General features: G+C 52.4%; 1 protein-coding gene across 37 annotated transcripts in view; it reads right to left on the bottom strand.

The window, feature by feature from the left end:
• Positions 1 to 17,618, bottom strand: part of CLIP1 (CAP-Gly domain containing linker protein 1) — a 136,650-nt gene that overhangs the window by 64,068 nt on the left and 54,964 nt on the right. For 15 of the 37 annotated variants that reach the window (XR_011385256.1, XR_011385257.1, XM_070066122.1 and 12 more), the window contains 6 exons: positions 15,848 to 16,070; positions 8,976 to 9,173; positions 8,356 to 8,459; positions 4,514 to 4,574; positions 3,335 to 3,367; positions 133 to 237 (listed from right to left, as the gene is read on the bottom strand). Coding sequence is in view for 35 of the 37 variants with exons in the window: in XM_070066122.1 (XP_069922223.1) it covers positions 133 to 237; positions 3,335 to 3,367; positions 4,514 to 4,574; positions 8,356 to 8,459; positions 8,976 to 9,173; positions 15,848 to 16,070 (724 nt within the window). In the remaining 2 variants the exon portion in view is untranslated. The remainder of the gene's footprint in view (positions 1 to 132; positions 238 to 3,334; positions 3,368 to 4,513; positions 4,575 to 8,355; positions 8,460 to 8,975; positions 9,174 to 15,847; positions 16,071 to 17,618) is intronic. The other 22 variants (XM_070066129.1, XM_070066134.1, XM_070066146.1 and 19 more) reach the window with 5 other exon arrangements.

Below are 17,618 nucleotides of genomic sequence, written 5' to 3'. Positions count from 1 at the left end.
ACTACAAGGTCCCAAGACCAAATTCAGGTTGAACCACTGGGTCAAGGCTCAGGCCAACTGCAGGGCAGGTCTCCCGAGGTGTCCACCGTTCACACGCATGGGGCTGCTCCATGAAATAGCGAAAACCATTACCCTAGTGTCTTCTAACTCCCTCTGGAGTTTGTCAGCTTTGGTCTTTTCAAAGAGCAGGCTCTGTTCAAGCTCCTTAATGCGGGCATGCTCCAGTTTGGTCTGCGTCTGTTAGTGAAAAGGAAGAGGAAGAGAACACCACAGTGCTACCACGACATGCCAGCACGAGAGAGGGGAGCGCAGCATGCAGCTGGGCCGCCGGCACCTTCCGCCAGAGGACGGACAGAGAGGGCGTGGAGGAGGCAGGGGAGGCTACGGACAAGGGTGACGGTGGGCGGGGCACAGGAGCTGTCTGTCGAGAAAGGAGAAATGGAAAACACATGAGGCAAGATGAGGTGTCAGATGCATGCAGCCAAATAGGTTACATTGATAAGTGAAGTTTATCAGCACACATTAGAACAGTTAATGCCCTCTGAGCTGTGGTCTCCCTCCCGCCCAGCAGTCAGTGGCCATTTGAGATTAACGCGTACATGACGGAAGGGAGACCAGCCGCCATCACAGGACAACATTCTGGGCCTCAGAGCATCCCCCACGTCCTGAGTGCAAGTCCACAATCTGACAGGAGCAAGGGTCAAGGGTCAACCCGCAGGACCGGACTCCCGAGCGCAGGGCTGGGGACAGCCCAGCATGCCTTGGCCGAGACAGGAGAGCAGGGTCTGGGGGATTCTCATCTTGTCTCCCAGGGCAAAAAAAAAATGGAGTAAGAATTAAAGGGAAGGTTCGGTCATGATTACCCTGCATGGCCGCCATCTCAGGAGCAGGGGCTCCCCGCGACTGTAAGGCTCTCGTGATTCTTACCCTAAGGTACAGCAGCTTCCATCAGCTCAGATGTTAGAAAGGTGGGAAATGGGGGCCGGCGCTGTGGCACTGTGGGGTAAAGCCCCGGCCTGCAGCGTCAGCAGCCCATATGGGTGCTGCTGATTCCAGTCCTGGCTGCCCCACTTCCGACCCAGCTCTCTGCTTCAGCCTGGGAAGGCAGCAGAAGGCCCAAGTGTTTGAGCTCCCGCACCCACGTGGAAGACCCGGAAGAGGCTCCTGGCTCCTTGCTTCGGATCAGTTCAGCTCTGGCCATTGGAGCTATTTGGGGAGTGAACCAGCGGACAGAAGACCTTTATCTCTCTCTGGCTCTACCTCTCTCTGCAACTATGTCTTTCAAATAAATAAAATAAATCTTAAAAAAAAAAAAAAGAAAAGAAAAAGAAAAGAAAGGTGGGAAATGGTGACTCAGCACAAAAAGCGCTGTTAGGTCCTGACGTGGTCTCACTGGTGCTGTGTGCTTGCTCCCCTCCGCTGTGCAGACATGCCTTGATGGAGAACAGGGGAGGCCGGCTCCTTCTAACAGGACCAAGCGCAGCAGATCTGCAACCTTCAATGGTCTGTGCCTCTTTCCCCACCCAACAGGTTAGCACAGTGAGCAGCTGGCAAAACCTAAGGTGGAGCTGCTCTTGGTAGCTGTGGGTCCCTCGTAAAAACTGAGTATCTTAGGGCCGGTGCTGTGGCGTAGCGGGTAGACCCGCCACCTGCAATCCCAGCATCCCACATGGGCGCCGGTTCGACTCCCGGCTGCTCCACTTCCTATCCAGCTCTCTGCTGTGGCCTGGGAAAGCAGAAGAAGACGACCCAAGTCCTTAGGCCCCTGCACCCGCGTGGGAGACCCAGAAGAAGCTCCTGGCTCCTGGCTTCGGATCGGCCCAGCTCTGGCCATTGCGGCCAATTGGGGAGTGAACCAGGGGACAGAAGACCTCTCTCTTTCTCTCTGTCTCTCCTTCTCTGTGTAACTCTGCCTTTCAAGTAAAATAAATAAATCTTAAAAAAAAATTGAGTATCTTGTGGTTCTCACTGGACCATTACAGACAATGTAAAGATGATAAAGTTGACACAAAGTAGTGCAGAGCTCAAGTAGAAGGTGGGGCAAGACACAACCACCTTCACTCCCCCCAGGGCCTCCTGGGGCCCCTGGTGCATTCAAGAGGTCACTTTTATATATAAACCATCACCGGATACTTACAAATGAACACAAAATAAAAATTTTTTTAAGTTTTTTTTTTTTTTTCAGCTTTTTAAACTCCAGGAAAATAATGAAATAAAATCCAAACCTAATTGTCTGGATAGCCCCTTTGGCCTTCAATTTACCGATTTCCAGGAAAAGAATCACTCCAGATCTGCATCCTCCGGGTCCCAGCCTCGGGAAGTGAAACCAGCAGGAAAAAGCAAAAGGCGACTGCACACCCTCCCTCTCCGCTGAGCTGGGCGTCCTCTGGGCAGAGGTCACTACTCCCAGGTTAAAAACCCAACCCCGGGGGTCGCAGCAAGGCCTCCTGCGGCGGGCCCGCCCTCCTCTGCACACTGTCCCTTTCTTAGAATACGGCACAGAGTATCCCAAGACGGGGGTCGAAAGGAAAGCGAAGGCTTTGCGGGAAGCGCGCGGGGAGGCGGGAGGGAGGTCCCATGCAGAGTGACACCGCCAGCCAGCCTGGTGCGGGGGCAGCGGAGAGACCCAGACCACTGCAGCAGCTGCGCAGGAAGGAGCCCTTCAGGAGGCCGCTGGAGAAGCCCGGCCTTGAGCTGTCCACTACAGCTGCCAGGAGGCGGGGCCGAGACAAGTCGCCCCTCGCTCTAGTGTCGTCCCCTGGTGGCGGCCACTGGGAAAACCCCTCATCTGTAACTAGACTCTCAAAACACACGGGTGCACTGGTGTGCAGCTGGGTCCCACGGACGGGCAGCCCTGGAGCAGCCACCGCGGGTGCACGCACTGGCGCGCACCGGCCAGCAGGGGGCGCGCGCGACTGCCGGGTTCTCCCGCGTGGGAAGCTTCGCCCCGGGGTTCCCGCTATGCCGGCACCTTGGTGTTTCGGGCTTCAGTCAGCTGCCTGCGCTTTGGGGAAATTCCATCAAAATTAGAAGACACTGAACTGGGGGAAGGCAGCCGGGACCCCAGATAGTTTAAGGTGGGTATTTTTTTTTTTTGTAAGATTCCTTAAAAGCAAACATTTGCCTATTTGTTCATTAAACAAATGAATTTACAAAGCCTCGTCATTAGATACAGTTTCTTCAGGGAACTAATGTAACTGCTCGGAAAGCCACATGCACAAAAATATTAAGGTCAGAGTATGCAGTTAGTGTTTGAGTGTATCAATAAGCGTTTTAATCTGTAATCAATCTGTGTTAACAAGGGAAATATCCACACAGTTAAGTGCCCTCTTACATTCTCAGGATCTTCAGAAATCTGGCTCTTTTGCTATCAGTAAAAAAATAAAAAAAAAATTAACGACAAAAAAGAAATTCAGCTAATGTCCCAAAACGTGTTAGGGCTTCAGGATCACTTTATTTGATTAATTTGAGGTGAGTGTATCAGACAGACTACGCTAGCCCAGCGCTGATGTACTCGGCCCTTCCTACAATGCCACAGCCGTGTTTCACACAAATTAGATGATGACACGGAGCTTCTACGGAGGCTCCGCGTGTTTTTAAATGGATGAGAACAACACAAAAGCCAACTAAAGGAAAGTGACTGGTTATGAAATGAGTGGAGGGGACACCTGTTAAACCGCTAGTGAACCATTGACCTCTGGGCGCTACGTGACTAGAGCCTACACTCTCTGTCGACTGAAGATTTCCAAAGAAATCAGAGTTCTGTTTGCAAAGATGGTGCAAGCGGCCGACAGACCCCAAAATCATAGTAGTAGCAAAAACGTATATTCATTCTGAGAACTGCACAGACTGCAATTTTCACTAAACTATTAAAGAACAAAAAAAGATCTGCAAAATTTGAAAAAGCTACTTTACACTGTAGATCCAGCAGTGGTATTTAATACAAACACTAATGTGAGTAGTGGTGTTTAAGGAAAACCTTTTCTAAAACAGGAAGAGGCCATGGACGTAAACAGAAGCTGAAATGTAAACTGCTCTTGTCTGTTAGGCTGGCACTTACTGTTTGTAGAAAATGACCCACTAGAACATTCGTTTATCCCTCTACAGGGTTATAAAGGATCGGCCCTGCCAGCCTGACGAGCTACCTGAGATGAAGCCAAGGGCTTTGTTCTGCAGGATGGTGGTGCGGAATGTCCTCGAAGCTGCCACTTCTCACCATCAGAGAACCACAGCCTCCCTGGGGCTGCGTAACTGCACACGCACTGCCAGATCTATGACTTGACTGACTTCGATTCATGGTTTTGAATTCAGTGATGAAAAAAGAGTAGCAAACACTGGACCCCGCCACAGGCACAGGACACCAGAGCCACAGAGCTGCCAGAGGGGGCCGGGGCTCCTGCCACTCCCGTGGCTGGCTGTTCTGGCCACACCCGTGGGCGGGCACATGACGTCACCCGCGTTTCCCAGCACGGGAACCCACAGGAGCTTGAAGAGGGCTGGAGGAGGGGTTTACCTCGAGATCGCCTTTGGTAATCGATTCTTCTTCAACCCGGAACTGCAGGTCCTCAACCTTCCTGTGGAACAAACCCAAACCGGGCGCTCAGCAGGGAGCTAGACGAAGGCCTCACGCCCACCCCCGGCCCTAAAACAGAGCAGCAACACGCTGGCGCGCTCGGCAAGTGCTGGTGGGAAGAGATGCCTGTGGGCGCAGACCGGCATCGGCAAGCCTCTGCTCTGGGTCTGGAAGTCCCCTGATCACAAACCCAGACAAGACGAGCCGAAAAGGACACGTCTGACCACTCAGGTGGAAAATGGGCTTGCAGGAGCGCGGCTCAGCGGGCGTCTCAGAGTGAGGCTGGCGGGGTCCACGTGCAGCAAGCCCCAGCCCCAGAGCCCCCAGGACCACACCAGCACCTGCTCCAAGTCTGAGCTTGAACGATTTAGGGGGGAACCAATCAGGGATCCTGTTTCTTTGACTCTGAAATTCACATTTGAGAATCTCTGATACTGGGTTTGGGTTTTATGGATGCCATCACAAAGTTAGTGAAATAGAAGGATATTCTGGCCGGCGCTGCAGCTCACTAGGCTAATCCTCCGCCTTGCGGCGCCGGCACACCGGGTTCTAGTCCCGGTCGGGTCACCGGATTCTGTCCCGGTTGCCCCTCTTCCAGGCCAGCTCTCTGCTGTGGCCAGGGAGTGCAGTGGAGGATGGCCCAAGTGCTTGGGCCCTGCACCCCATGGGAGACCAGGAGAAGCACCTGGCTCCTGCCATCGGATCAGTGCGATGCACCGGCCACAGCGCGCCAGCCGGGGCGGCCATTGAGGGTGAACCAACGGCAAAAGGAAGACCTTTCTCTCTGTCTCTCTCTCTCTCACTGTCCACTCTGCCTGTCAAAAAAATTTTTTTAATAAAAATAAAAAAAAGAAATAGAAGGATATGCTGAAGACTGACAAAATCCAAGTGACAATGATGTCATGACTCTAAAAATCTGGGTGTAAGGCAAGGAGGAAGAGGGGGACACATTTGTTATCTACATGTAAAACAACACAAAATCCTTTAAACTCACTAGCACTTCCAGCAAAAGTAAGACTAAAAAATGCTTTTCAGCAACAGGGCAGGTGTTGTCGGTTTGCTGGTTAAGTTGAAGCTGTACTGCCAGCGTCCCAGATCAGAAAGCCAGTTCCAGTCCCTGCTGCTCCATTTCTGATCCAGCTCCCTGCTAATGCACTTAGGAAGGCAGTAGGAGATGGCCCAAGTGCTAGGGCCCCTGTACCCACTTGGGAGACCAGGATGGAGTTCCAGGCCTTTAGCTTCAGCCAAGACAATTGCAGCCATTGCAGCCATTTGAGGAGTGAACCAGCAGATGGAAGACCTCCCTCTCTCTCTCTCCCTCTCTCCCTCTCAATCTGTCACTCTGCCTTTCAAATAAATAAATATTTTTAAAAAGTATTTCAGGGACTGGGGCTGAAGTGTACTGAATACAGCCGTCACTTCTGATCCAATTCCCTACTAATGCACCTGGGAAAGCAGCGGAAAATGGCCCAAGTGCTTGGGCCCCTGCACCCACATGAAGACCTGGAGGAGGGTCTTAGCTCCTGGCTTCAGATCTGCCCAGCTCTGGCCATTGTGGTCATTTGGGAAGTGAACCAGTGGATGAAAGATTTCTCTGTCTCTCTCTCAATCTCTTTTCAACACTGCCTTTCAAATAAATAAATAAATCGTAAAAAAAAAAAGTATTTCAAACTGACCTAATTCTTGGATTGTCTTACATGTCACCATTTTCTTCTTTCTTTTTTTAAGATTCGTTTTATTTATTTGAAAGTGAGAGTTACAGAGAGGGAGAGACAAAAGAGATCTTCCATCTGCTGGTTCATGCCCCAGGTGGCCACAAGGGCCAGTAGTGGGCCAGGCCAAAGCCAGGAGCCACGGGCTTCATCCTGTGTGGTCTCCTATGTGGGTGGCAGGGGCTGAAGGACTTGGGTCATCTTCCAGCGCTTTTCTTAGGCCATTATCGGGAGCTGGATTGGAAGTAGAGCAGCCAGGACATGAACCGGTGGCCATCCGGGATGCCGGCATCACGAGTGGCAGCTTTACTTACTACACCAGCACCAGTTTTCCTAGTAGAGTATTACACTTTCACAGACAGGGGCATTCTGTCACCCACCAGACCTAATTCAGTTTCCTAAGCATCAGGAGACGTGCACCTAGCATCTGCTGTTTCCCAGGACCTGCTCCTGGAGAATGGAGGAGGACTTCCACACACTGACAAGGCTGTCCAGGCAGCAGGTGCCAAGACATGCTTTTTAGATTACTCAGGCCAACTCGAAATAGTCCTCATTTCTTGGAAAAAGGCAGATCAGAGCAAACTCTCCTATCCTAGCACACTACACAGAGTCCACTTTTTGCGGAACACACATTCTTTGGTTCTAAGGATTAACACAAACAGATTGTTAATAGGGAATTCTTTGTAAGCTTGTTAAAAGAAGAAGGCCAGGGGCCCGCGCCACGGCTCAACAGGCTAATCCTCCGCCTTGTGGCGCTGGCACACCGGGTTCTAGTCCCGGTCGGGGCACCCGATTCTGTCCCGGTTGCCCCTCTTCCAGGCCAGCCCTCTGCTGTGGCCCAGGAGTGCAGTGGAGGATGGCCCAAGTCCTTGGGCCCTGCACCCCATGGGAGACCAGGAGAAGCATCTGGCTCCTGCCTTCCGATCAGCGCAGTGCACCAGCCGCAGCGCGCTGGCCGCGGCGGCCGTTGGAGGGTGAACCAACGGCAAAGGAAGACCTTTCTCTCTGTCTCTCTCTCCCTCTCACTGTCCACTCTGTCTGTCAAAAAAAAAAAAAAAAAAAAAAAAAGAAGAAGGAGGAGGAGGAGGAGGAGGAGGCCAGGGTAGGTATGTGGCACTGTGGTTAAGACTGCACGGGGTGGGGGGGAGGAATGGTGGTGGTAAACGGTCAGTGTTGTGATTTAACAGGTTAAGCCACTGCCTCCAACGCCGACATCCCATATTAGCACCAGTTCGAGTTCAGGCTGCCCTACTTCTGACCTAGCTCCCTTCTAATGCACCTGGGAAGGCAGTGGAAGACGACCCAAGTATTTGGGCCCCTGATACCCATGCCAGAGACCTGGATGGAGTTTGAGGAGTGAGCCAGTGGACAGAAGATATCTCTCTCTCTCTCCATGTCTCTATGTAACTCTGCCTTTCAGATATACAAGTAAATCTTTTTTGTTTTTTTAAATATTTGATTTATTTATTCGAGAGGCAGAGTTACAGAGAGAGGGGAGGCAGAGAGAGAGAGAGAGGTCTCCCACCCGCTGGTTCACTCCCCAGATGGCCACAACAACCAGAGCTGTGCTGATCCGAAGTTGGGAGGCAGGAGCTTCTTCCCAGTCTCCCATGTGGGTGCAGGGGCCCAAGGACTTGGACCACCTTCTACTGCTTTCCCAGGCCACAGCAGAACTGGACTGGAAAAGGAGCAGCTGGGACTAGAACTGGCACCCAACAGGATGCTGGCACTGCAGGCAGAGGAGTAACCTCCTGCGCCACAGCGCCGGCCCCCTGGAGACCCCACATCCTGTATCAGAGGGCCGGGGTGGGGAGGCCAGCTCTGCTTCTCCCTGCAGCTTCCTGCTAACATCCACCCCGGAGGCAGTGGTGACAGCTGAAGGAGCTGGGCCCTTGGCACCCACGTGGGAGACTCAGGTGGAGCTCCTCGCTCCTGGCTCTGTCCTGGCCCAGCCCCCGGCTGCTGCGGGCATTTGGGAGTGAATCAGGAGGAGGGAAGCAGCGGGAGCTGTTCAGTAAGGCTGAAGAGGAAGGAACAGGCCGGCCTTGCACCAGGGACAGCCCGCATCACCTCTTCTCCTCTTCCAGCTGGTTCAGAAGCTCCACCTTCTCCCTGTCAGCCGCCTCCACCATCGTTCGCAGCTGGTCCATCTTGGCCTCCAATTCCAGGACATGCTGGGGGAGCAAGGATGTCAGTGAGTGGCTGCTTTCTGACCCACACGCAGGCCCAAGAGTACCTCCAAGGAGCTACAGGTGCGTGCTACCGGGGTGGGGCACTGCTCTAAAATCCTTTCTACCTACAGGTTATTCTCGGCGGCTTTCCTGGAAGCAAGATGACAAAAAACCACACCACTGAAGCCATCGAGGGCAGTGTGGAAACAACTCTCACCTTCTCTGCAGGTGAAACACACACGACAAATAACCTGCACCCAGGAGCCCAGTGAACGAGCTGGCCTGACACGGACAGGCCCGAGACCCGGCCCTCAGCATCCAGAGACTGGGGTGGGGTCGAACAGAATGAAACTTCATCTTTGTGACCTGGCACCCAGGTCCCAGCTTTCAAACAAGCCCAGCCAAGACGTCTACACCCATTTCCTGCGCGTGGCTCCGAGAGCCAGGGATGCCTTCGGCCTCCTCACTCCACCTAGACACCGTCACCATCTCCGCACCGAGGTCGGCGCCAGACTTCACCTGGTCGTGGCCATCCCGGGCCAGGGCTAGCTCCTGCTCTATCTCCCCCACGTGGCTCGTGGCCTTGGCCACCTCCGCCCTCTCCAGGTCCCGTTCGGCCAGCAGCTGCTCAATGTGCTGCTGCTTCTCCTTCAGGGCCTCCTGGAGGGCAGTGGTGCCGGAGATCTTCCTGGCGTACCGGGAGGAGGTCTCGGTCAGCTGCAAGGTAAAGTCAGAGACGTGAAGAGCGACGGCGCTACCGGGGGTACAGCATGCACGGCAGCAGGCCCTCGGCGAAGCACGGACACGTCTGGCTCGCGGGCCACCGGCGACCAGAAACGGCTTCTGAGCAAGCAAACGAGACAGCGCGCGCCCCTGTCTGCAAACTTCACAAGGAACACACCAGTGTCAAGAGCTCACGGAACCTTCAGGAAAGTGATCGCAAGGGCAACAAGTGGCTTAAATCGCAGCTGCCCTGAGCGCAGGTGTCAAGGCCTTGGAGGAATCAAGAAAAAGTCCACAGGACCCCCTGAAGAATTTCCTCTATTTCACTCTACTTCCGCCTGAGGTTGAGTTCTCCTCCATCTTTTGACTTGAGGCTGACGCTTTTCTAAGCTTCTCAACACCAGTCAGTAACAGAGAGATCACCTTTGGGGTCACAGATCTTCTTCGACTGGTTTATTGGTTGGATCGTTAGGTTAGCACTGTCTTCACCTTCCTCTCAAAGGGAAAGCCCTGGGAGAACTCAGCCAGGAACGCAGCCCTTGGGACTTGAACCTCAATCACCAGAGAGACTCACAAGAGTAAGGGGGAAACTCTGCCTTCCAAAGCCTGAGCGGGTGAGTGAGCATGCGTGTGAACACGTGTGGCAGGTCTGCACACCAGAGAAAGGAAGGGAAAGGAGACAGGGAGAGGGAGAAGAAGGGAAAGAGAAGCTTGTGAAGAAGTAGGGAAGGAAGAGGGCACAGAGAGAGAAGACAGGGGAGGGGGGAGAGGCGGGCGGGGCCTGGGTACCGAGAGGGATGTCTCAGCACCGCCGTCCACTCATCGCTGCTTCACAGCCCCCTCCCTGCGGCTCGAGGCCGAGGAACACTCCGTGGAAACCCCAAGAGGGCAACTTCTGAGGGTCGGCAGGGCACCGGGAAGGTGAACAGTCTTCTTCCCGGCTGGGCTCAGAGGCTGGCGGGTGGTCAGGAAACGGCCTCTTCCTGGGCAAGCACTGGACCACGGCCATGCGCTTAGTGCCTGCTGGCTCCAGCTCAGCTCCACCTCTCTCACCTCCCACGGTCAAAGCCTCACTCATCATCTGGACGCTCTCCTCTTAACACCCTTGTCACAGGACGCGGACGGACAGTCATGATCTTCCATCCATCAGTATCTGCTATCTGATAGCCACGAGAGTAAAAGGTTCCAACCCAAACCAAACTGCCCTCTCAGGTGTCGTTTAGTGAACATTTTTTTCCATTTAGTGTATTATTTATTGAAAGGCAGAGGGTGGGGGAATAGAGAGATAGAAATACAGAGGTTCCATCCCCTTGTTCATTCCCAAAATGCTCACAATAGGCAGGACTGGCCCAAGTGGAAGCCAGGAGGCTGGAACTCCATCTGGGCCTCCCACCTGGGTGGAGGGAACCAAGTGCTTGAAAGATCACTTGCTGCCACCTCCCAGGTGCATTAGTAGGAAGCTGGACTGGAAGCAGAGGAGCCAGGACTTGAACCAGCACTCTGACATGGAATGTGGGTATCCCAAGTAGTGGCTTAACCCCCTGCACCACAACACCTGTCCCTAGTGAAATTTCCTGAAATACTTAAACATATTGGAAAGAAATTCCTACTCTCTGCTTTAACCATTTGACCCTGATTTTCCAATTTCATTATATAGTTAAATTGTACTTCCTCTTACTCACACTCCTTCCTGAACACATGAACAAAAAGTTCTCAAACCACAGAGCCAGTGTTGTGGGGTAGCAAGTCAGACCGTCACATTTGCATACAGCATCCCATAAGGACACTAGCTGTCCTGTATTGCTGATTCTGATCCACCCCCCTGCTAACGGCCTGGGAAACAGTGGAAGACGGCTCAATCATTTGCACCCCTGCCACCCACGTGGGACACCTAGGTGAAGTCCCTGGATCATGGCTTCGGCCTGGCTTAGCCCTGGCCATTGCTGGTCATCTGGGGAGTGAACCAGTGGTTGGATGATCTCTCTGTCTCTCCCTCTGTAACTTTGATTTTTCAAAAAAATAAATAAATCTTAGAAGAAATAAAAAAGGTCCCCAGCTAGCAGAGATGCCCCAGGGCACCAGGGCAAACTCACAGGGAAATGAGTGGTGTTTTCAACTTGCAAGGGGGGGCGGGCATTTGACTATGCAGCTCAGTCAGTCCCTGGTTGGGAATATAACAGTGTGCTGGTTGCAGTCCTGTCCACTCCTGATCCTGGGGTTCCTCCGAATGCGCCTAGGAGGTGATGGCTCAAACGGGTTCCTGATGTCCACATGGAGTCCTGGCAATCACTGGGGAGTGAACCAGCCAACAGTAGAACTCTTTCTCTCTCTCTCTGTCTCTCCCTTTTTCTCTCCCTCTCAAATAACTAATAAATAAATAACTTTAAAATAAATGAAATAGGGGGCCAGCGCTGTGGCGCAATGGGTTAACACCATGGCCTGAAGCACCGGCATCCCATATGGGCACCGGTTCGAGACCCGGCTGCTCCACTTCCTGTCCAGCTCTCTGCTATGGTCCAGGATAGCAGTAGAAGATGGCCCAAGTCCTTGGGCTTCCGCACCCACGTGGGAGACCCGGAAGAAGCTCCTGGCTCCTGGCTTCAGATTTGCACAGCTCCAGCTGTTGTAGCCAATTGGGGAGTGAACCATTGGATGGAAGACCTCTCTCTCTCTCTCTGCCTCTCCTCTCTCTGTGTAACTCTTTCAAATAAATAAATAAATCTTTTAGAAAAAAATGAAATAAAATTTCCAGGACACACAACATCTGTGGGACACCACAAAAGCCACTGTCTCAAGACAACTCAGTTTCGGCGTTGGATCGCACCACGCTCCCTTCTGCGACATCTGTCTTTGCAGGGCTGGGTTTTGCCTACTGTCACAACAAAAAGTGGGCCAGCGCCGTGGCTCATTTGGTTAATCCTCCACCTGCGGCTCCGGCATCCCATATGGAGGCCAGGTTCTAGTCCCAGTTGCCCCTCTTCCAGTCCAGCTCTCTGCTGTAGCCTGGGAAGGCAGTGGAGGATGGCCCAAGTGCTTGGGCCCTGCACCCACATGGGAGACCAGGAGGAAGCACCTGGCTCCCGGCTTCGAATCAGCGCAGCGCCGGCCGTAGAGGCCATCTGGGGGGTGAACCAATGGAAGGAAGACCTTTCTCTCTGTCTCTCTCTCTCACTGTCTATATCTCTTCCTGTCAAATAAATAAATAAAGCAAGAGCTGTGTGAAAAGCAGCACAGCACAGGCAATGAGGGTGGACAAGGTGGACAGAGCCCAGCTGCTCACACACCACGACAGGAAGTCACTGTGGTTACGGAGAACGGGGAACAAAGGAGGCTTCTTTCAATTTCTTTGTTTTCTAGGACAGAAATATGTTGACAGCAATAATATTGAAATCACATTTTCAATTATTCTATATCCTTGTCATTTTTTTTTTTTTTTGACAGGCAGAATGGACAGTGAGAGAGAGAGAGAGAGAGACAGAGAGAAAGGTTTTCCTTTGCCGTTGGTTCACCCTCCAATGGCCGCCACAGCCGGTGCACTGCAGCCAGCGCATCGCACTGATCCGAAGGCAGGAGCCAGGTGCTTCTCCTGGTCTCCCATGTGGGTGCAGGGCCCAAGCACTTGGGCCATCCTCCACTGTCTTCCCGGGCCACAGCAGAGAGCTGGACTGGAAGAGGGGCAACTGGGACAGAATCCGGCCCCCTGGCCAGGACTAGAACCCGGTGTGCCGGCGCCGCAAGGCAGAGGATTAGCCTAGTGAGCCGCGGCGCCGGCGTCATATTCTTTTATGGTCACTTCTTGATTTAGAAACTACATTAAAGGAGCTGGCGCTGTGGCATAGCAGGTTAAGCCTCTGCCTGCAGTACTGGCATCCCACCTGGGCACCGGTTCAAGCCTTGGCTGCTCCACTTCTGATCCAGCTCCCTGCTAGTGAGACTGGGAAAGCAGCAGAAGACCAAGTCCTAGATTCCCTGTACCACTTGGGAGACCAGGAAGAAGCCCCTGGCTCCTGGCTTCAGCCTGGCTCAGCCCCAGGCATTTCAGCCATTTGAGGAGTGAGCAGGGGACGGAAGATCTCTCTCGCTCTCTCTCTCTCCCCGCTCTCTCTGTATAAATAAATTAAATAAATGCCTTTAAAAAAAATAAAGAAAAGAAACTACATAAAGACACACAAACTAAGCTGTCTCACAAGGCAAGGGGCCATCGTCTCTTTCATCAATTATCCTCATTGCATCAGGTGAGCTGGGGGAATCAGAATTAGTCTGAAAAGAGGAGGGACTAGCAGAGCAGGGAGAGCCTGATACTTCCCAGAGAAACGGATCAATCATTTCAAGGTGACAAAAGTTCCTCAAGAGATCAGTCCTGATCCAGGGAGGACATGCGTGAACTGTTCCTACGACACCCAGACGGACACGATGCCCGCAGAAGAGTTTGCTGAGCCACTGTCCACACTGAGGGCTCTGGGTTTCTCCTCCTCCACTGTTCTTAGTGCTCTGCCCATAAAGTCCATTGGTAATTTTTCTGTTAAAGACGTAGACTTCCTTGGGGCCCACACTGTGCTTAGAGGGTTAAGCCAGTGCCTGCACTGCCAGCATCCCATATTGGCACCAGTTGGAGATTCGATTGCTCCACTTCTGATCCAGCTCCCTGCAAATGCACCTGGGAAAGCAGTGGAGGACGGCCCAAGTGCATGGGCCCTGCACCCATGCAGGAGACCAGGAAGAAGCTCCTGGCTCCTGGCTCCACTTGTCACAGCCCTGGCATTGCAGCCATCTGGGGAGTGAACCAGCAGATTGAGTATCTCTTCCCTCTCTCTCTGTAATTCTCCCTTTCAAATAAGCAGAAAATAAATCTAAATCTAAAAAAAAAAAAAAAAAAACAAAAAAAAACAAGGATGCAGGGGCGGGTGCTGTGGCATAGTGGCTTAAAGCCATGGCTTGAAGAACTGGCATCCCATATGGGTGCCAGTTCTAGCCCTGGCTGCTCCTCTTCCTTTTTTTTTATTTTATTTTATTTTATTTTTTTAGATTCATGCTCCTATTCTGATCCAGCTCTCTGCTATGGCTTGGGAAAGCAGTAGAAGATGGCCCAAGTCCTTGGGCCCCTGCACCTGTGTGGGAGACCTGGAAGAAGCTCCTGGCTCCTGGCTTCAGATCAGCGCAGCTCCAGCCATCGTGGCATTTGGGAAGTGAACCAGTGGATGGAAGACGTGTCCATCTGTCTGTCTGTCTGTCTCTCTCTCTCTCTCTCTCTCTCTATATATATATATACCTCTTTGTAATTCTGTCTTTCAAATCAGTAAAAATAAATCGCCAACTGCAGAGTCTCACAAGCTGCAGGAGGAAAGCCCCACTGGCTGGCAGGGCACACAACCCCCACTGAGGCCCCCCTCCTTTCCCTACCCAACAGCAGCGGAAGGGACGGCACAGAGTGGTCAGGGCCCCGCCACCCTGCTGCTCGACCACACCCCCGGCGGGTCCGGCTCCCACCTGCACTTCACTATCCTGAAGCTGAGGCCCTGAATCTAGCCTGGGCCGGAGCCTCCTGCTGTAATTCCAACAACATTCAACAACATTCACATTGCTTCAAGTAAAATAAGCTTAAGGACGGGATGAGGTAATAACAGTCAGTGCTTCTGACACTAAGAAAATACCGTGTTAACAAACAGAGAACGAGGCACTATTTTACTTTAATTCTGATGACTCTACTGTCGCTGCTCTAAATGGGAAGGCGGGAGAGGGAAAAGGAGGAGAGGTAAGGAGAAGAGGAAACAAACAGGACAGGGCTTTCCCCCGCACCCGTTCAGGTTCCAGGACCTTCTGTGTCCTCGGGCCACATCAGGAACACGCCACACACACACACTATTTTCTGTTAGGCTGTATTAACATAACACTAAACTTCTAAGAACATGATTGTTTTCAAAGTATTTTAGTTCCTAAAACTGTTTGAAGTTTAAATGGAAAAAGACCTATGTACCTGAGGAAAAGATCCCTCCAATTTTCCTGACATTTCTGGCCTCAAGTAATTTCAGGTCAAAGAAATCACCCCAAAACGTTAGGCTGAGCAGTACTTATTACAGTCAGCAAAAGCTGGTACATTGGTAAGCCTTTTTCAATTTGGAGAGAGCCAAGAACAGCACTTTCCTGTTTTAAAAAATCGCATTCCTGCCGGCGCCGTGGCTCAATAGGCTAATCCTCCACCTTGCGGCGCCGGCACACCGGGTTCTAGTCCCGGTTGGGGCGCCGGATTCTGTCCCGGTTGCCCCTCTTCCAGGCCAGCTCTCTGCTATGGCCAGGGAGTGCAGTGGAGGATGGCCCAGGTGCTTGGGCCCTGCACCCCATGGGAGACCAGGAAAAGCACCTGGCTCCTGGCTCCTGCCAGGATCAGCGCGGTGCGCCGGCTGCAGCGGCGGCCATTGGAGGGTGAACCAACGGCAAAAGGAAGACCTTTCTCTCTGTCTCTCTCTCTCACTGTCCACTCTGCCTGTCAAAAAAAAAAAAAAAAAAAAAAATCGCATTCCTGCTGGAGTTCCGCTCCTCAAGACTTACTTGCAAGGATTTTCACAGCAAGCTACGGGCAGCAAGCAGCACAAGGACAGGCAAAGCAGGTGCACTGTGCGCGCGCATCTGTCATGCCAGAGAAGCAGGGACAGACTGAGAGGGTGGCTTACTAATCCTGTCCGGCTGGGCTTGCTGCTCACGGACGAGGCCACCGAGCTCATGGAGCTGAGGGAGGAGGCCGAGGGGCTGCGCTTCAGGCTGGCGGGCGTGGTCGCCATCACTCGCCTCACCGCGGCGGCCTTGGCCTTGGCTGGCGTGGTGGAAGGGAAGCCGATCTTGGTCACTTTGTGGACGGGCGCAAACAAGCCGTATTTGGGCTGACACTGAAAGTACCTTTGGGGAACAAGAAGAACAGTGACAAAAAACAACTTAATTATAAGAAATAGCAGTTATAACCCAAAGGCTCTCTCGGCTCCTATCTTGTGACTGGACTGCTACAGATTCCCTGCATCGGCACCCGGCATTCGCAAGCACATGAGCCGATAACCCACCAGACAACGCACCAGTGACAGCACGGTACACGGAGGCACGCATCTGCAGCCCAGGTTCCGTGCACAGGGCGTAGCTAACAACTATTCCTGCCCCGTAAACACGCAGCAGAGGAGCTCAGCACGGGAGCCCCGCTCGGTGAAACTGCCAGAAAAAGGAGGAAACCCAACAAGCACCGACCTCTGGCAGAGCCACTAAAGCAGAGATAAAGAACTACCAACCAGCGATGCCGGTCAGCTGTTCCTCTCAAGAGTTGCAATGCTTCAATACCAGGAGGGATGGCCGCCAGCGGGGCGACTGTGGTTCACAGTAGCCCCCAGTTAGGAGGGGACAGCAGTTTGTGCAAGGGTATACTGTGAAAAAGCTACGCGTGAATTTCTTTCGCACCAAAATAAACTTGTCTTTGGACTCCCTGGACTTTCTGAAGTGCCCTTGTGTTTGGGAACTTGGAGGCTCCAAACGTAAAGGGATGATAAGGAGATGAAAATGTCAGTCACTATGACTTGATCACTACATGCTGGTGCAAAAGCCAAAATATCACAGAGTAACCCATAAATATATACACCTGAAACATGCTAATCAAAAAAGGCGAATAACCCTTGTAAATGTTTTAAAAAGTTTTATTAAAAAAAAAAAAAAAAAAAAGAAGGGGGGGGCCAGCGCCATGGCTCACTTGGTTAATTCTCCGCCTGCGGCGCCAGCATCCCATATGGGCACCAGTTCTAGTCCCGGTTGCTCCTCTTCCAGTCCAGCTCTCTGCTGTGGCTCAGGAGGGCAGTGGAGGATGGCCCAAGTGCTTGGGCCCTGCACCCGCATGGGAGACCAGGAGGAAGCACCTGGCTCCTGGCTTTGGATCAGCCCAGTTCCAGCCGTAGCGGCCATTTGGGGGGTGAACCAATGGAAGGAAGATCTTTCTCTCTGTCTCTCCCTCTCACTGTCTATAACTCTCCCTGTCAAAAAAAAAAAAAAAAAAAAAAAAAAAGAAGAAGAAGAAGTATTTTTAAGATTAATTTTAAAAGATTTATTTATTTACCTGGAATTCAGAGTTACAGAGAGGGAGAGATACAGAGAGAGGTCTTCCATCCACTGGTTCAACCCCAAAATGGCCACAATGGCTGGGGTGGTGCCAGGCCAAAGCCAGGAGTCCAGAGTCTCCTCAGGGACTCTTGTGTGGGTACAGAGGCCCAAGCACCCAGGCCGTCCTCTGCTGCCTTCCCAGGCGCATCAGCAGGGAACTGGATTGGAAGTGGAGCAGCCAGGACACAAACGGGCACCCATATGAGATACCAGCAGCACAGGCGGCAGCTTTACCTGCTACGCCACAACACTGGCCCTGAATTAAAAAAAAAGAAAGAAACTTATTTATTTAAAATGTAGTGTGACAGAGAGAGA

This window comes from Oryctolagus cuniculus, chromosome 21 (assembly GCF_964237555.1).
Source record: "Oryctolagus cuniculus chromosome 21, mOryCun1.1, whole genome shotgun sequence".
NCBI lineage: Eukaryota > Metazoa > Chordata > Mammalia > Lagomorpha > Leporidae > Oryctolagus > Oryctolagus cuniculus.
Note: the sequence above shows the minus strand (reverse complement) of the source record. Positions and strands in the feature narration are given on the sequence as shown.